At 40.4% G+C, this 16066-nt stretch overlaps 1 protein-coding gene across 1 annotated transcript in view; it reads right to left on the bottom strand.

Moving 5' to 3' along the window:
* Positions 1-11069: 11069 nt before the first annotated feature.
* Positions 11070-16066, bottom strand: part of LOC126230762 (caspase-like) — a 92174-nt gene continuing 87177 nt past the window's right edge. Inside the window, exon 5 of the mRNA XM_049942410.1 lies at positions 11070-12954. Within this exon, the coding sequence (XP_049798367.1) occupies positions 12725-12954 (230 nt within the window). The 3' untranslated portion in view covers positions 11070-12724. The remainder of the gene's footprint in view (positions 12955-16066) is intronic.

The raw sequence follows: 16066 nt of genomic DNA, 5'->3' as shown, positions 1-16066 counted from the left end.
TCTCTCACCTATGTCGTTTCAGGCGATAGGTCACAGTGAGAGATGAAGTACTAAGCGAATTTTTAAATATATCGTTTACATAGAATTCAGACGTTACCATTCGATTTTCTTATGATAGCCAATACATCGTTAAAAGCGATGTCGCCATCTACAGTATCGAATGCTCAGCAAAACCACTACAAAAGGTAATAGGTTTAACTCACTCTTAGAATCATAGGGCAGTGATGTGGATAACAGGATAACGTTAAATGGTATCATGGGAGAGCATGTAGTGTTAGTATTAGTATTAGTTTTTGAGAGGGGTCCGCCTCTAGCAAAACACGATTTCGTTTTTGTCCCAGACATGTTTCATTGCAGTTGCAGCATCATCAGTGGGCCTTTTTTTATTGTTACAGCTGTTAAACATGAGGAATGTTCTTTACTGTATAAATATATACAAATATTAGTTTCTAAATCGTAATTACCGGTTTTTGAGGAGCGCATGAAACTGTGTATTCATACCTTCTTACCACATGGTGGGGTTTTCCTGCTGTATTACGTTTTTATAGTGTCTGATTTTTTTACAGTTTGTCACCTGCAACTACATACAACTTAATGTAGACAAAACATTTACGCAAAAATTACGATTTCCAAACTGTGCCTGAGATCAATAATTAATGTGGAAGGTTGTGTGTGTGTGTGTGTGTGTAAAGAAAGAGGGAGAGGGGGAGAGAGAGAGAGAGAGAGAGTGAGACAGAGAGAAAGAGAGAGAGAGAGGGAGGTAGAAAGTAGGTTTGAGGTTTTATCTTTATATATAGTTCTATTTGTGTGTATGGATGTATGTGTCTGTGTGTGCATGTGGGGGGGGGGGGGGGAGGAGTCCTATAGGTTGGTATTATCTACTAATTCTTTGAGGGCAGAGAACAGAGTTCCACTGCAGAGAGCTGTGTATTCATTTATTACTTGCTTTCCTTCAACTGTGGCTTTTTGTATCTGATAATTTTCTTCAGTTATTAGTTTTTTTTTGGGGGGGGGGGGGTTGTTGCTGTATTTGAGAATTTTCAAATAAGTGTTGATGTCAGTTGGGGTATGTTTATTGTTCATAAGGTATTCAGCAAACGTGGAGTGACAGCTGTTACTTTTTAATGCTCTCCTGTTTTCTGTGTATATGGTATTAAAGTTTCTCCTTGTCTGTCCTATATAAACTGATTTTCAGTCCTGACACGTTAGCTGGTAAACACCAGATGTGTTGTGTTTGTCTGTGCTTGTGTTGGTTGTCCTTAATTTCCTCTGTGTTGAGTTGTCTGTCTAGTAGGCTACTTTTAGCCCTTGTTTTTTGAGTATGTTGCCTATTCTTTGGGCAGCTTTGCTGTTGTAGGTGAGAGTGAACCACTTGTTTGTTGTTGTGGGTGTTTCTTGCTCATGTGTGCTCGTTTGTATGTTCTACGAATTTGTAAGTTGCTGAGAAGGATTTTGTGTGTTGTGTGTCTTTTTTAATTTGATTTTAATTTTGTCGTTCGGTTTATCTGTTTATCTATAGTGTTTGTGTCATATCCATTCTCTACCCATATTTGTCTGATTGTCCGTAATTCACTGTTTTAGTTGCTTTCAGTGAGTGGAGTTTTGTTCAGTCTGTGTAGGATATATTGGAAACCGGCTAGTTTGTGTGTAGTCAGATGATTGCAATGTTTGTGAATGACTATGCTGGTGGTGGTTACTTTTCTGAATATGGAGAATTGGTGTTGGTTGTTGTCTCTGTATATTGTGCTGTGAAGGAAATTTAACATTTTGTTGTTTTCTGTTTCTAAGGCGAATTTTATTTTTGGGTGGACTTTGTTCATATTACTATGGAGTTGTTAGATGCCATGTTTCATATAGAAGGCACATGATATCATCTACATAACGGCACCGTTATATTATCTAGTATTGTTTGGGTCCTTCTATTGTTTCAAATATTTTATTTTCAATGTGATTAAGAAAAATGTTGGCGAGAAGTTCACTGACTGGTGACCGGTCGTGTGGTAGCGTTCTCGCTTCCCGCGCCCGGGTTCACAGGTTCGATTCCCGGCGGGGTCAGGGATTTTCTCTGCCTCATGATGACTGGATATTGTGTGATGTCCTTAGGTTAGTTAGGTTTAAGTAGTTCTAAGTTCTAGGGGACTGATGACCATAGATGTTAAGTCCCATAGTGCTCAGAGCCATTTGAACCCATTTTTGACTGGTGACCCCATTGGAAGTCCGTCTTCTTGTGAGTAGAACTTACTGTAAAACGAGAAATATCTTTTCTCTGTGATTAGTGTCAGAATGCTAGCTATTTCTTTTATGTGGGGCTTGAGAATTTCTACCTGTTCTTCTATTTGTTGTTTGATGATGTTGATGGTTTCTGTGGTGGGGATATTGGTGTACTTGGATGTGATGTCAAATGATCTGACTGTGGCTGTAGTAGGTATATTGATGCCTTTGATTTTTTGTATCAGCTCTTTTGTGTTGTGCCTTTCTCAGGCTAAGTGGTATGTGGCTGCACTTCTGAAGTTGACAATGGGGCGTATTGGTATGCCCTCCTTGTGGAGCTTTAGTAGGCTGTTCAGTGTGGGTGCTTGAGGGTTCTTTTGTTTCAGCCATTTCGCCTTCTGTTTGTGAATATGTGTGAGACATTTTTTAGAAGTGTTTATGTGTTTTTCTGATATCTTTGTGTTGGGTCACTGGTTAGCTTTGTTATTGTGTTGTCCTCCAGAAATTTTAAGTTTTTATCTTTGTACTCATCCTGTTTTATAATTATCATGGTACTGCCATTGTCTGCTGTTGTAATGAGTGCCTCGTTGTTTTTAAGTTTGTTTTTTTATTTTCCTGCATGTTTTTTGCTTCTTCAGTTTTTTTGTTCCTGTCAGTATGTTGTTCTTGTTTTCTTTTATTATGTATCTTATTTCCTCTACAACTAACTCTCTTGTCAGACCTGCATTGAAGTTTGGGTTACCGTTTCTATCCTGTTGTTTTATGTTGTATTCACTTTCTGTGATGAGATTCTCCACTGTCTTGTGTGTAATGTATGTGTTGACATTGTATTTTGGGCCTTTTTCTAGAAAATTTATTTCTTGGTTAGACAGTTGTACGTCAGTAAGGTTGACCAGACGTTTGTGGAATGTTTGGTTTTTTTACTTTCTATTTTTAAGTGTAATGATTTCATTTCGCGTTAAGAGGGCATTTATTTTTTGTTGTTGGTCATTCCATTTAGTTTTTACTTGTGTTTCTGTGTTTTGTTTGACTGTATTCATGATATCATTAAATATTTCAAAAATTTTTATGTGATTTCCTAGTTGCAGGTGAATTCTGAATAGTTCAACACTGAGTTCCTGCTTTATTTGTATATAGGTATCTAATTTCTTGCTTGAGCCACTCAATTTCAGCTTTGTGTTTCGCACGTAGGGCTGCAGGTGACATACTGTTTACATTTACATTTATATAGTTAGATATTACATTATGTGAAAGACAGACTCTGGCGAATTTTATATTTAAAATAGTTTGATATAACTTTGCTGTGGTGTTCCGGAATTTGTTGTAAAGCTTGCTTGGAAATGCCTGGCAGGGCGTCGAGATAATCATCTTCGTGATGAAGCTCTTCTGTTGTGTTTGCTTTAACAATAACATACATGTTTTTGAGTGAGGTCCGCCTTTAGCAAAATACGATTTTGATTTTTTGTCCCAGACATGTTTCACCTCAGTTGCAGCATCATCAGTGTTTTTTTTTTATTGTTATGGCTGTTAAACATAAGGAATGTTTTTTACTGTTTAAATACATACAAATATTAGTTTCTAAATCGTAATTACAGGTTTTTGAGGAGCATATAAAATTAATCCCAGGCATAGCCACAACAGTTTGGAAATCGTAATTTTTGCGTAAATGTTTTGTCTACATTAAGTTGTATGTAGTTGCAGGTGACAAACTGTAAAAAAAAACAGACACTATAAAAACGTAATACAGCAGGAAAACCACACCATGTGGTAAGAAGGTATGAATACACAGTTTCATGCGCTCCTCAAAAACCGGTAATTACGATTTAGAAACCAATATTTGTATATATTTATACAGTAAAGAGCATTCCTCATGTTTAACAGCTGTAACAAAAAAAAAGGCCCACTGATGATGCTGCAACTGCAGTGAAACATGTCTGGGACAAAAACAAAATCGTGTTTTGCTAAAGGCGAACCGCACTCAAAAACATATGTTATTGTTAAAGCAAACACAGACAAAAAAGCTTCAACAGCAAGATGATTATTAGTATTAGTGTTTGCTAAGATTAGATTATATGTTTTTAATGTAACCTTGTCTTATGTGACCTACATTCCTGTTAACTGAAAGGAAAGAAAGACAGAGATAAAGAGAAATCAAATCACCATTGGACTATAAAACCCTATTTAATTTAAGGAAAATACTTAACGCCATTTTCGTTTCCTTTTTATTTATTTTGGGGTCCATTCATCCATTTCCTTCAGCTGGCCTAATTACAGAAACTGAGGGACTGGTTCTACTAGTATTATTATTATTATTATTATTATTATTATTATTATTATTATTACTAGGAGTGGCAGTAGTAGTAGCAGTAGTAGTAGTAGTAGCAGTAGTCAAGATAATACAAACTCCTTGACCCGATAATAACAATAAAGCTCTAACATAAATATTGTCTACCTCATCTAACAGAAAACATTTCCACAGTGAGATTTTCACTCTGCAGCGGAGTGTGTGCTGATATGAAACTTCTTGGAAGATTAAAACTGTGTGCCGGACCGAGACGAGGTACTGGCGAAAGTAAAGCTGTGAGGATGGGGCGTGAGTCGTGCTTGGGTAGCACAGTTGGTAGAGTTCTTGCCTGCGAAAGGCATAGGTACCGAGTTCGAGTCTCGGTCCGGCACACAGTTTTAATCTCCCAGGAAGTTTCAGAAAACATTTGATCCCTGGTCACATACATGATTTCAGTAGATTCATGAGACAAATATATCAATCAACAGCACACTTGCATTCTTGATTAATTATTGACAGACTCAATACACCTCAATGTGCAAGACACGCCAAAGTAGTAAATATGCAGTGCAGCAGTCGCAGTATATTTTTATATCTATAAAGAAAGTTTAACTTATCATTGTGTTAATCAAGGCTAGTGGTGCTTCTGCATGAAGTTACACATTAGGAGTATCCAGTGTGGTCCCTTAACTTGAGAAAAGCTCATCTGGATTTGATGAGCTTTCCAACAGAGTGCGAAATATTCTTAACAATGAATTTTATATGTTCCTATATAATAAGCATTGTCTTTTCTCAAGTATGTATTGACATCACTAAGACAGGTCACATGGCCACATGGCACTACCAAGAAAGAAGACCATCTGTTTGGAATATGGCTCTGGCTCTTCATACTGTATCTGCAGCAGCAATCTGAACAGCAGTTGACATCACAGTGTCACAACAAGCTATTACAAATCGGTTACTTCAAGGACATCTCTGAGCCACACGCCCAGTAGCGTGCTTTCAATCAACTCCAAACCGGTGCCATTTGCGACCTCAGTGGTATTAAGCAAGAGCTCATTAGAGGACAGAGTGGGAGTCTGTTGTGTTTTCAGATGAAAGTTGACGCCAGCTGAGAGCCTGCAATCAACCTATCAGTGTGCTATACATACTGGACCTACACCTCGAGCTGTGGTGTTGGGGGCAATTTCGTATGGACAGCAGGAGCACTCTACTGGTTATCCCATGCACCCTAATTGCATCTGAACGTCAGTCTTGCGATTCGACCTGATGTGCTGCCAGTCATGAGCAGCATTCCAAAGGGTGTTTTCCAACACGATAACTCTCGCTCACATACAATTGCTGTAATCCAACATACCCTACAGAGCGTGGAAATGTTTTGGCCTTCTTGATCAACAGACCCATCTCCAATGGATCATACATGAGGCATCATCACACGACAACTCTAACTTCTTCCACAACCAGCATCAACCATCCCTGAATTGACTGACGAAGTGCACAGACATGGAACTTCTTCCCACAAACGGACGTAGGCACCTGTACAACACAATACATGCACGAAACTTCCTGGAAGATTAAAATTGTATGCCGGACTGAGACTCGAACTCGGGAACTCTGCCTTCCGTGGGCAAGTGCTCTACCATCTGAGCTACCCAAGCACGACTCACGAGCCGTCCTCACAGCTTCAATTCTGCCAGTACCTCGTCTCCTACCTTCCAAACTTCACAGAAGCTCTTCTGCCAGGAAGTTTCGTATTAGCGCACACTACGCTGCAGAGTGAAAATCTCATTCTGGAAACATTCCCCAGGCTGTGAAGAAGCCATGTCTCCGCAATATCCTTTCTTCCAGGACTCCTAGGTTTGCAGAAGAGCTTCTGTGAAGTTTGTAAGGTAGGAGACGAGGTATTGGCAGAATTGAAGCTGTGAGGATGGGTCGTGAGTCGTGCTTGGGTATCTCAGATGGTAGAGCACTTGCCCGCTAAAGGCAAAGGTCCCGATTTCGAGTCTCGGTCCGGCACACAGTTTTAATCTGCCAGGAAGTTTAATATCAGCACACACTCCACTGCAGAGTGAAAATCTCATTCCATAATACATGCACGTTTGCATGCTTGCATTACTTTTCCACCGAGCGAGGTGGCGCAGTGGTTAGCACACTGGACTCGCATTCGGGAGGACGACAAAATATAACGAACAAAATTAGTTCCCTTTGTATATGATACTAGTATTTTAATCAATCCAAAGATGCACACAGCAATAGAAGAAATGGAAAATAATGTTCTTAAAGCTATTATTGAGAGGTTTTCTATGTAAAATCTTGCTTTCAACTTCAGAGAGATACAACACATTCAGTTCTGAACATCTACAGGTAGTACGCTAGTTACAAGGGTAAGAAATGGCAGTATAATAACTAGTGCGTTAAAGCAAAAGAAAAAAAAAGGAAGTGTCCATATTGATGAGAATTTAAGCTGAAAAAAAAACAGATTTTGGAATATCTACAACAACTTAGTTCAGTCAAATATGCACTCTGAATCAATGCAAATCTTGGGAAGAGACAAATTTACAACTTGACATATTTTTCGTATTTTCATTCAACAATGTGATGCGGAATAATGCTCTGTGGTACTTCAACTTTAAGACAGAAAGTGTTCATTGCTTAAAGCAATGCTGTAATAATAGTATATGATGATCACCCAGAATCACCTTGTAGACATCTGCTTCTGTAGTTAAGGATTTTTACTACTGCTTGAAAGTATATTTATTCCCTCATGAAGTTTGTTGTGAATAATCAACTGCAGTTCAAAAGCAATAATGATGTACATAATTACAATAACAGAACTAAAAATTCCACTCATTACTTCAGATCAAGGTTGCCTTTAGCACAAAAAAGGGTGCAAAATGCTGCCACAGAAATTTCTGATAACCTACCTTATTATATAAAATGTCTGACAGACAAGAGGGAAGTTCAATTTGAAAACAAACTGTTAAATTTTTCTCCTTGACATCTCTTTCTATTCCATAGAAGAATTTCTAAGTTTTTAATGCGTAAAAGTTGACGTTTAGAAATTATTAACTCACAACAGCACTAAGATAGTTGTAGATGATCAGCATCTAGCTATCTTTACAGAATAATGTGTAGTATGAATGTAAAATGACTTGTTCCACCTCTTATGATTGATCGTACAAATGATCCACAGAATACGAAACTAACTATGCAGGGACATTCTGGACGGATAATGGTATGAGTTTATCCTGATTATAGATTTCAGTTGTTTACCTAAATTACTGAAGTGGTTGTATCAAAATCACCGTCCCATATTTGTTCATCTGGACACATATTTCATCAAGTATCGACAGACGCCAAGCCGAGCGGACGCGCCAGCAGCGGCGGCAGCAGCAGCAGCATTTGCCTAAGACATAATAATTTAGCCTACTTTCTGTTTCTTTTTTTTTTTCACCTGTTGCTGGAAAGGAGTGAACTGTATTTGTGTATTTTACTGCGTAGGCTAGTGGTTAGGAAATTACTGTAAGTTTTTGTTTTTGCTGCATATCCTCGTGTAAGGCGGCACCCTAGTGAAATTTCCCCGCCATCATACCGCCACGGCACGCCACTAAGTTTAAATCTCGTGCTCGTTTATAGCACATACACACATTAAAAAAGTTTTGCATCGCCCCAGTTTCCAGACTCCTGAAGACAGACGTTGACTGTGGATATTGTATCACAGACCCTGTCCCTTTGATATTCACAGATGTCACTAAACTCGCCCAAGGATGTAAACAACCATGCATGAGCAGCGCGTATTAGACGGAGGGGTCCGACATCCGATCAGTTCCAGTCATTCCACCAGGAAAGAGGTACATGGCTCGTATTGTCTGTAGCTGAACCATGCCTAGAAGGTCAATACTGCGGTTCGATCGCGTCTTCATTGTTACTTTGTGCCAGGAAGGGATCTCAACAAGGGAAGTGTCCAGGCATCTCGGGGACGGAAGCGATGTTGTTCGGACATGGAGGAGATACAGAGAGACAGGAACTGTCCATGACATGACTCGCTCAGACCGCCCAAGGACTACTACTGCAGTGGATGATCGCTGCCTAAGGATTATGGCTCGGAGGAACCCTGACAGCACAGCCACCATGTTGAATAATGCTTTTCTTGCAGCTACAGGACGTCGTGTTATTCTCAAACTGTGTGTAATAGGCTCCATGATGCGCAACTTCACTCCCGACGTCCATGGCGAGATCCATCTTTGCAACCACGACACCATGCAGCGCGGTACAGATGGACCCAACAACATTCCGAATGGACTGCTCAGGACTGGCATCACGTTCTCTTCACCAGTGAGTGTCGCATATGCCTTCAACCAGACAATCGTCCGAGACGTGTTTGGAGGCAACCCAGTCAGGCTGAACGCCTTAGACAAACTGTCCAGCGAATGCAGCAAGGTGGAGGTTCGCTGATGTTTTGGGGTGGCATTATGTGGGGCCGACGTACGCCGCTGGTGGTCATGGAAGGTGCCATAACGGCTGTACGATACGTGAATGGCATTCTCCCATCGATAGTGCAACCATATCGGCAGCATATTGGCGAGGCATTCGTCTTCATGGACGACAATTCGCACCCCCATCGTCTACATCTTGTGAATGACTGCCTTCATGATAACGACATCGCTCGCCGAGAGTGGCCAGCATGTTCTCCAGACATGAACACTGTCGAACATGCCTGGGATAGATTGAAAAGGGCTGTTTATGGACGTCGTGAACCACCAGCCACTCTGAGGGATGTACGCCTAATCGCCGTTGAGGAGTGGGACAATCTGGACCAACAGTGCCTTGATGAACTTGTGGATAGTAAGCCACGACGAATACAGGCATGCATCAGTGGAAGAGGACGTGCTACTGGGTATTAGAGGTACTGGTGTGTACAGCAATCTGGACCACCACCTCTGAAGGTCTCGCTGTATGGTGGTACAGCATGCAATGTGTGGTTTTCATGAGCAGTAAAAAGGGCGGAAATGATATTTATGTTGATCTCTATTCCAATTTTTTGTACAGGTTGCAGAACTCTCGGAACCGAGGTGATGCAAAACATCTTTCGATGTTTGTAGTTTAGTCCAGTGCCTTCTAGTTTGCATACTTATCTCGTACACTAGCTTCCGGATATGCAGAGTTTCTAGTAACAGGTAACTGTAGATACATCCACTTCAGAAGATAGTAACAATTTGCAGAATGACCTACAGAGAATTGCTGAATGGTGCAGGCTCTGGCAGTTGACCTTGAACGTAAGTAAATGTAACATATTGTGCATACATAGGAAAGGAAATCCACTACTGTACAGCTACACTATTGATAACAAACTACTGGAAACAGTATCTGCCGCAAAATATCTGTGAGTAACTATCCGAAGCGACCTTAAGTGGAATGACCATATAAAAAAAATAGTGGGAAAAGCAGATGCCAGACCCAGATTCGTATGAATAATTTTAAGCAAATGTAACTCATCCACGAAGGAAGTGGCTTACAAGGCGCTTGTTCGATCCATTCTAGAGCTTTGTTCATCCATCTCTGGGATCCCTACCAGATATAACTGACGGAAGTGATTGAGAAGATCCAACGAAGAGCGGCACGTTTCGTCACGGGATCGTTTAGTAGGCAGGAGAGCGTTGCGGAGATGCTCAACAAACGCCATTGGCAGACGTTACAAGAGAGTCGTTGTGCATCACGGAGAGATTTGCTATTGAAATTTCGAGATAGCACTTTCTGGGAAGAGTCGGACAACATATTGCTTCCCCCTAATACGTCTCGCGTAATGACTATGAGGAGAAAATTCGATAAATTAGAGCCACTACAGAGGATTACCGACAATCATTCTTCCCACGCGCTATTCGCGAGTGGAACAGGGTTGGAGGGATCAGTTATTGATACAAAAAGTACTCTCCGCCAGACACCATTTGGTGGCTTGCGGAATATGCTGTAGATGAAGATCTGTAATGACTGAGATATCGACAACTATGCCTTATGAACTGATACTTTTTAATACAACTCTAAATTCCACTCAGTGTTTCTGTTTATCAGTATTGTTTTGTTGTAAACTCTTTCCTGAGGACAGAAAATATGGGTATAAGCATTTGGGTCAACATTTGTTCCAGCAATATACATACATCAGATGCACTACATACACTACTAATAAGATGGGAGACAGATGTTAATAAAACAGAAATAAATTACTTTAATACCACCCCTAAATTGTGTATAATATCTACATTCTGTGGTGGATGTTCCGAAAAATGACTTTTGAAACTGAGAGGGCAAGTATTTTTTATATGACTAATAACACAACTTCATAGAAAAAGTACATCCGTGATATTTGAATGTAAATGTAATAATGAGGAGGTCTGAACCAAAATTCTTCATTAAGACATAAGAAATTACACCAATCTGAAATAGATCTCAGAAATAAAAATTTAAAATATTAGCAACACTATGCCGTTTATTAGCAAACCAAATCGTCTTTCATTAGTAAAGGAATGAAAAATCGTATATTAACAAAATACAACTAAAATAAATTTGACTGGAAATTGCCTACAGACGCACAAGTTTAAGGTTAATATGCAATGTTCCTAATTTTTAAGACTGAAATATAGTAAATTTAATGTCTATATATGAATACAAGATTGACTTACGTTTTACAGAATAGCAGAAAGCAACTGTATGTGACAATAAATTGGTATTGCCACAGACATATTTCAAAATAAACTAACAGATAAACCTTGATAGATATACAATGCAAATATATATTTATAAGCATTAGAGATGCTCTTAATAAAAATGCTCTTAATAAAAATGTGTAAAGATACAGGAATAAATTTACATTTTTATAAGACAATAAAATAAGAATGTTTTCATACTAAAATAATTGCATCAAAATTGTGATTCTTGATGGAGAACAAGATTAAGTTGGACAAAGGTGAGAATAGAATTCAGCAGTGACACCAAAAGAAAATCATCTATAATTTTCCTTAAACACTCTACCGAAATCTCAGAAAATTTAAATCTAGATGGGGCTTTGAACCCTGCACCTTTTGAGTGCTAATCCAGTACCACAGCCTCTGCATTATTTTATACATTTGCAACGAAGGGCAAGTATTTGTTAGGGGGAAAGGAAAGATGGAATTAAGAAAGTCTCAGAGGTATTGTCTATCTGTGTCCCAGGCATCACATGGAATCGTTTAATGTTTTTTTCTCATTGAATCTGTTTTTCAAAATTTAACACTCAATCATAACTGATTCTCAGATTACAGTTTACTAACTTAATTTCTGAAGTTGTAAAGTATCGTAAATATAAATACAAGAGTAAAGCATAGTACCAGTACTGATGATATGCCAAGATTAGATGTATTCGAGGTTGCAACAAACTCATATTACATATAGCGTAAGAAATCTCCAGTGGAACAGAATGGAATACTAATAATCAAAAATGAGACACTTGCAGGAGACACAGGGACATCATACTCGTAATATCTATGTTATAACCTACACTAAGCCTGCAGGGCTTTGTTGGTCTGTGTTGCAATGAATATCAGAAATCACCGTACTGCATTACTCTGAATAAGTCCACACAGCATGTGTTAAAAGAAACAATGTGCATATTATTGTTTATGAAGAGTTGTGGGAACATTAAAGAAAAAAGAGGCTGTTGCGTGTCTCATAAAATGTATACAAGATTGCATCATTGTAGTTTACAGTGTTTTTTAAAAGAAATGTGTGTAGAATGTATAATCCAAATCCATAATATGGAAGTGGCCTTCATTTCGACAATATGTTGGTGATTTCATTTCTACTCCCCTACCAAGAGCAACAGTCAAGAGGAAGTCAATGGGTTTCCAACATTCCACTTCAGTATAAACAATTTTTGTAGTGTGCATCCTTTGATAGCTCTCTTATACATGTGCCTAGAGTGAGCATGCAGCCATATCTAATTTCTAAGTATACACAAATTAATAATACAGCATTATGATACATCTTCTAAATGAGTTACTGTAAATCAGTTGAACTGTGACGATCAAAACGAGAATGTGTCTCATTGCAGCAACATAGACTGGAGGAAGACTGCAGCCGTTTGATTGCTTGCAGAAGTCGAAGTTTCTGGGGCTGAGATAGATGCATTGTTGTCAGGTCCTAGCGGCTACACGTAGGGTGTCACTGCCGGGGGCCAGGTGAGTGCATTGGATTGATCTAGCGGAAGTAGACACGCCGCATCAAGGTTGAGGTGAAGCAGGGTTGAAGCAGCCCGCCATGTAACAGGCGCTCCCTGTCGGTGCGTAAGCGTACTTGCTGAGCCACGGTGCGGTTCACGTCTGTGAGCAACGATACCAGGTCCTTGACTCCCCTATGGGCTACCAGTTCGTCGTGCAGAGTCTGCACAAACCGCGAGGCATTTTGTGTGTCACGGGTGGGTGTGACTCCTGTAACATAATTGAAAGACTCGGAAAATTTCCAGGAAGTCAATAGACTCTGCTGCTACAGTAACACATTGTATATCATGGATATCCTCACTGCTAAAATTCAATAAAAGAAGGTCTCGAGCCATTGGGCCCGAATCAATTTAAGCTAAGCGTATTTATAAGATATTAAGAAAGTATAGTCATATGTAGAAGTTGTCGTGGGTCAGAGAAATGTGATGTGCATTCACACTACACTCTCAATCCCGTATCGAGAAGTCCGTTTACCTGCATCCACAATCACGGATACTGGTATTTTGCAAACCACTTCAACGTGTTCGGTAGGACGTAACTCTGAAGGTATCATTGACCCTCTCCTGGATTTTGATCTGCATTCCATTCGATAAAGAACATAGATGCTAACCATGACCATACTTTAATACAACACAGCCTTTCATTTACGTAATACAGTTCGTTAAGTTAGAAACTTCAGTGATAATTAATGAAACCTATTTTCTGCCGAACGTTTGTAGAATACTGCGAAGTACACTACTGGCCATTAAAATTGCTACACCAAGAAGAAATGAAGATGATAAACGGGTATTCATTGGACAAATATATTTTACTAGAACTGACACATGATTACATTTTCACGCAATCTGGGAGCATAGATCCTGAGAAATCAGTACCCAGAACAACCACCTCTGGCCGTAATAACGGCCTTGATACACCTGGGCATTGAGTCAAACAGAGCTTGGATGGCGTGTACAGATACAGCTGCCCATGCAACATCAACACGATACCACAGTTCACCAAGAGTAGTGACTGGCGTATTGTGACGAGCCAGTTGCTCGGCCACCATTGACCAGACGTTTTCAATTGGTGAGAGATCTGGAGAATGTGCTGGCCAGGGCAGCAGTCGAACATTTTCTGTATCCAGAAACACCCGTACAGGACCTGCAAAATGCGGTCGTGCATTGTCCTGCTGAAATGTAGGGTTTCGCAGGGATCGAATGAAGGGTAGAGCCACGGGTCGTAACACATCTGAAATATAACGTCCACTGTTCAAAGTGCCGTTAATGCGCACAAGAGGTGACCGAGACGTGTAACCAATGGCACCCCATACCATCACGCCAGGTGATACGCCAGTATGGCGATGACGAATACACGCTGCCAATGTACGTTCATCGCGATGTCGCCAAACACGGATGCGACCATCATGATGCTGTAAACAGAACCTCGATTCATCCGAAAAAATGACGTTTTGCCATTCGTGCACCCAGGTTCGTCGTTGAGTACACCATCGCAGGCACTCCTGCCTGCGATGCAGCGTCAAGGGTAACCGCAGCCACGGTCTCCGAGTTGATAGTCCATGCTGCTGCAAACGTCGTCGAACTGTTCGTGCAGATGGTTGTTGTCTTGCAAACGTCCCCATCTGTTGACTCAGGGATGGAGACGTTGCTGCAGGATACGTTACAGCCATGAGGATAAGATGCCCGTCATCTCGACTGCTAGTGATACGAGGCCGTTGGGATCCAGCAAGGTGTTCTGTATTACCCTCCTGAACCCACCGATTTCATATTCTGCTAACAGTCATTGGATCTCGACCAACGCGTGCAGCAATGTCGCGATACGATAAACCGCAATCGCGATAGGCTACAATCCGACCATTATCAAAGTCGGAAACGTGATGGTACGCATTTCTCCTCCTTACACGAGGCATCACAACAACGTTGCACCAGGCAACGCCGGTAAACTGCCGTTTGTGTATGAGACATCGGTTGGAAACTTTCCTCATGTCAGCACGTTGTAGGTGTCGCCACCGGCGCCAACCTTGTGTGAATGCTTTGAAAAGCTAATCATTTGCATATGACAGCATTTTATTCCTGTCGGTTAAATTTCGCGTCTGTAGCACGTCATCTTCGTGGTGTAGCAATTTTAGTGGCCAGTAGTGTAATACGAAGTCGTGTTACAAGTTGTCACAATTTGCATACTGCTAAATGTTTATGGTATTGTTCGTTTATAAAGTGTGCGAAAATTCACCACAATGTTGTTAGGACTCATGTTTCAGCGGTAAAGAGTATTCCTGGAAACCGCCAGGACCACGGAAATTTTGAGTCTGCTTGGAAGCCAACCTTCACCTCCTAACGATGTGAGGAGTCACCAGGTGCGACAATTGGTTCGTATTCTACGTTAAACTGTAGCTCCCCTTTCCCCTGTTGGACAAAAGCGAGAAAGGTCACACAAGTCACCGAACTGTCGTCCAATCGAAAGAGGTGCATTTGGCCACCGAGCCGCACACAATTTTTATTGCCATAATGTTTAATAATTCTAACAGGCTACATTTCTCAATGTATTGAGCGTTGCATTGTGTACTTGTAGATATATTTAAGAGGAACGTTGACTGATTGGCTGATTTTGTACCATACATTATGTCGTTTGTGATACAGAAAAAGGAATCATGTAATGAGACGTAAAATCGAGTGGATGGAATATCGTAGGACAAGCTTCATGTCGCCTTTTTACTGCTTTCGGTAGTTTCATGAGTAATATCTCTTACTGCAAACAAAGCATGAATGGCAGAGACATAAGGCAGCTGCTGGTACGATGAAAAAGGATGCACGTCTAAAAGTTGCGCAACACCAGGAAGAACGGCACGTCTCCATCGTTAGCTCTTCCAAAAGTTAACGACGAATCTACCATTACCAGGACACTAGGAATCGAAACCAGTATAGTGCGACTCCGTCCCAAATGGGTAATAATAGTGACTGAAAACTTAAACAATACTTACAATCTGTGTCATGTAACAGAAACAGACGAAAATCATAATACTGACACCATCCCTTAAATTTTAGTAACAACGTAATTATTATGGCGCATAAATGAAGATATGTCCGCGATGATTATCTGTAAAGTAGTTAGTTATTGCTGTGAATATCCGCATCGTCATCAGCCTAGCAATGCACATCTTGTTTGACTGCAGTGGCTACCGTCGTCTCATTCAGAAAAAAAGAGACTTCAGACAAATGAAAATTGAAAAGCCAGCTTCAACCAATATGCCTGGCCGATGTCAAGTACGACAACCTCAGCATCAGAATGCGCCATAAAGGAGCATAATGAACAGTCTGTAGGAAAT

The sequence above is a fragment of the Schistocerca nitens genome, chromosome 1, assembly GCF_023898315.1.
Source record: "Schistocerca nitens isolate TAMUIC-IGC-003100 chromosome 1, iqSchNite1.1, whole genome shotgun sequence".
NCBI classification, from domain to species: Eukaryota; Metazoa; Arthropoda; class Insecta; order Orthoptera; family Acrididae; genus Schistocerca; species Schistocerca nitens.
This window is presented reverse-complemented; position numbering and strand designations above follow the sequence as displayed.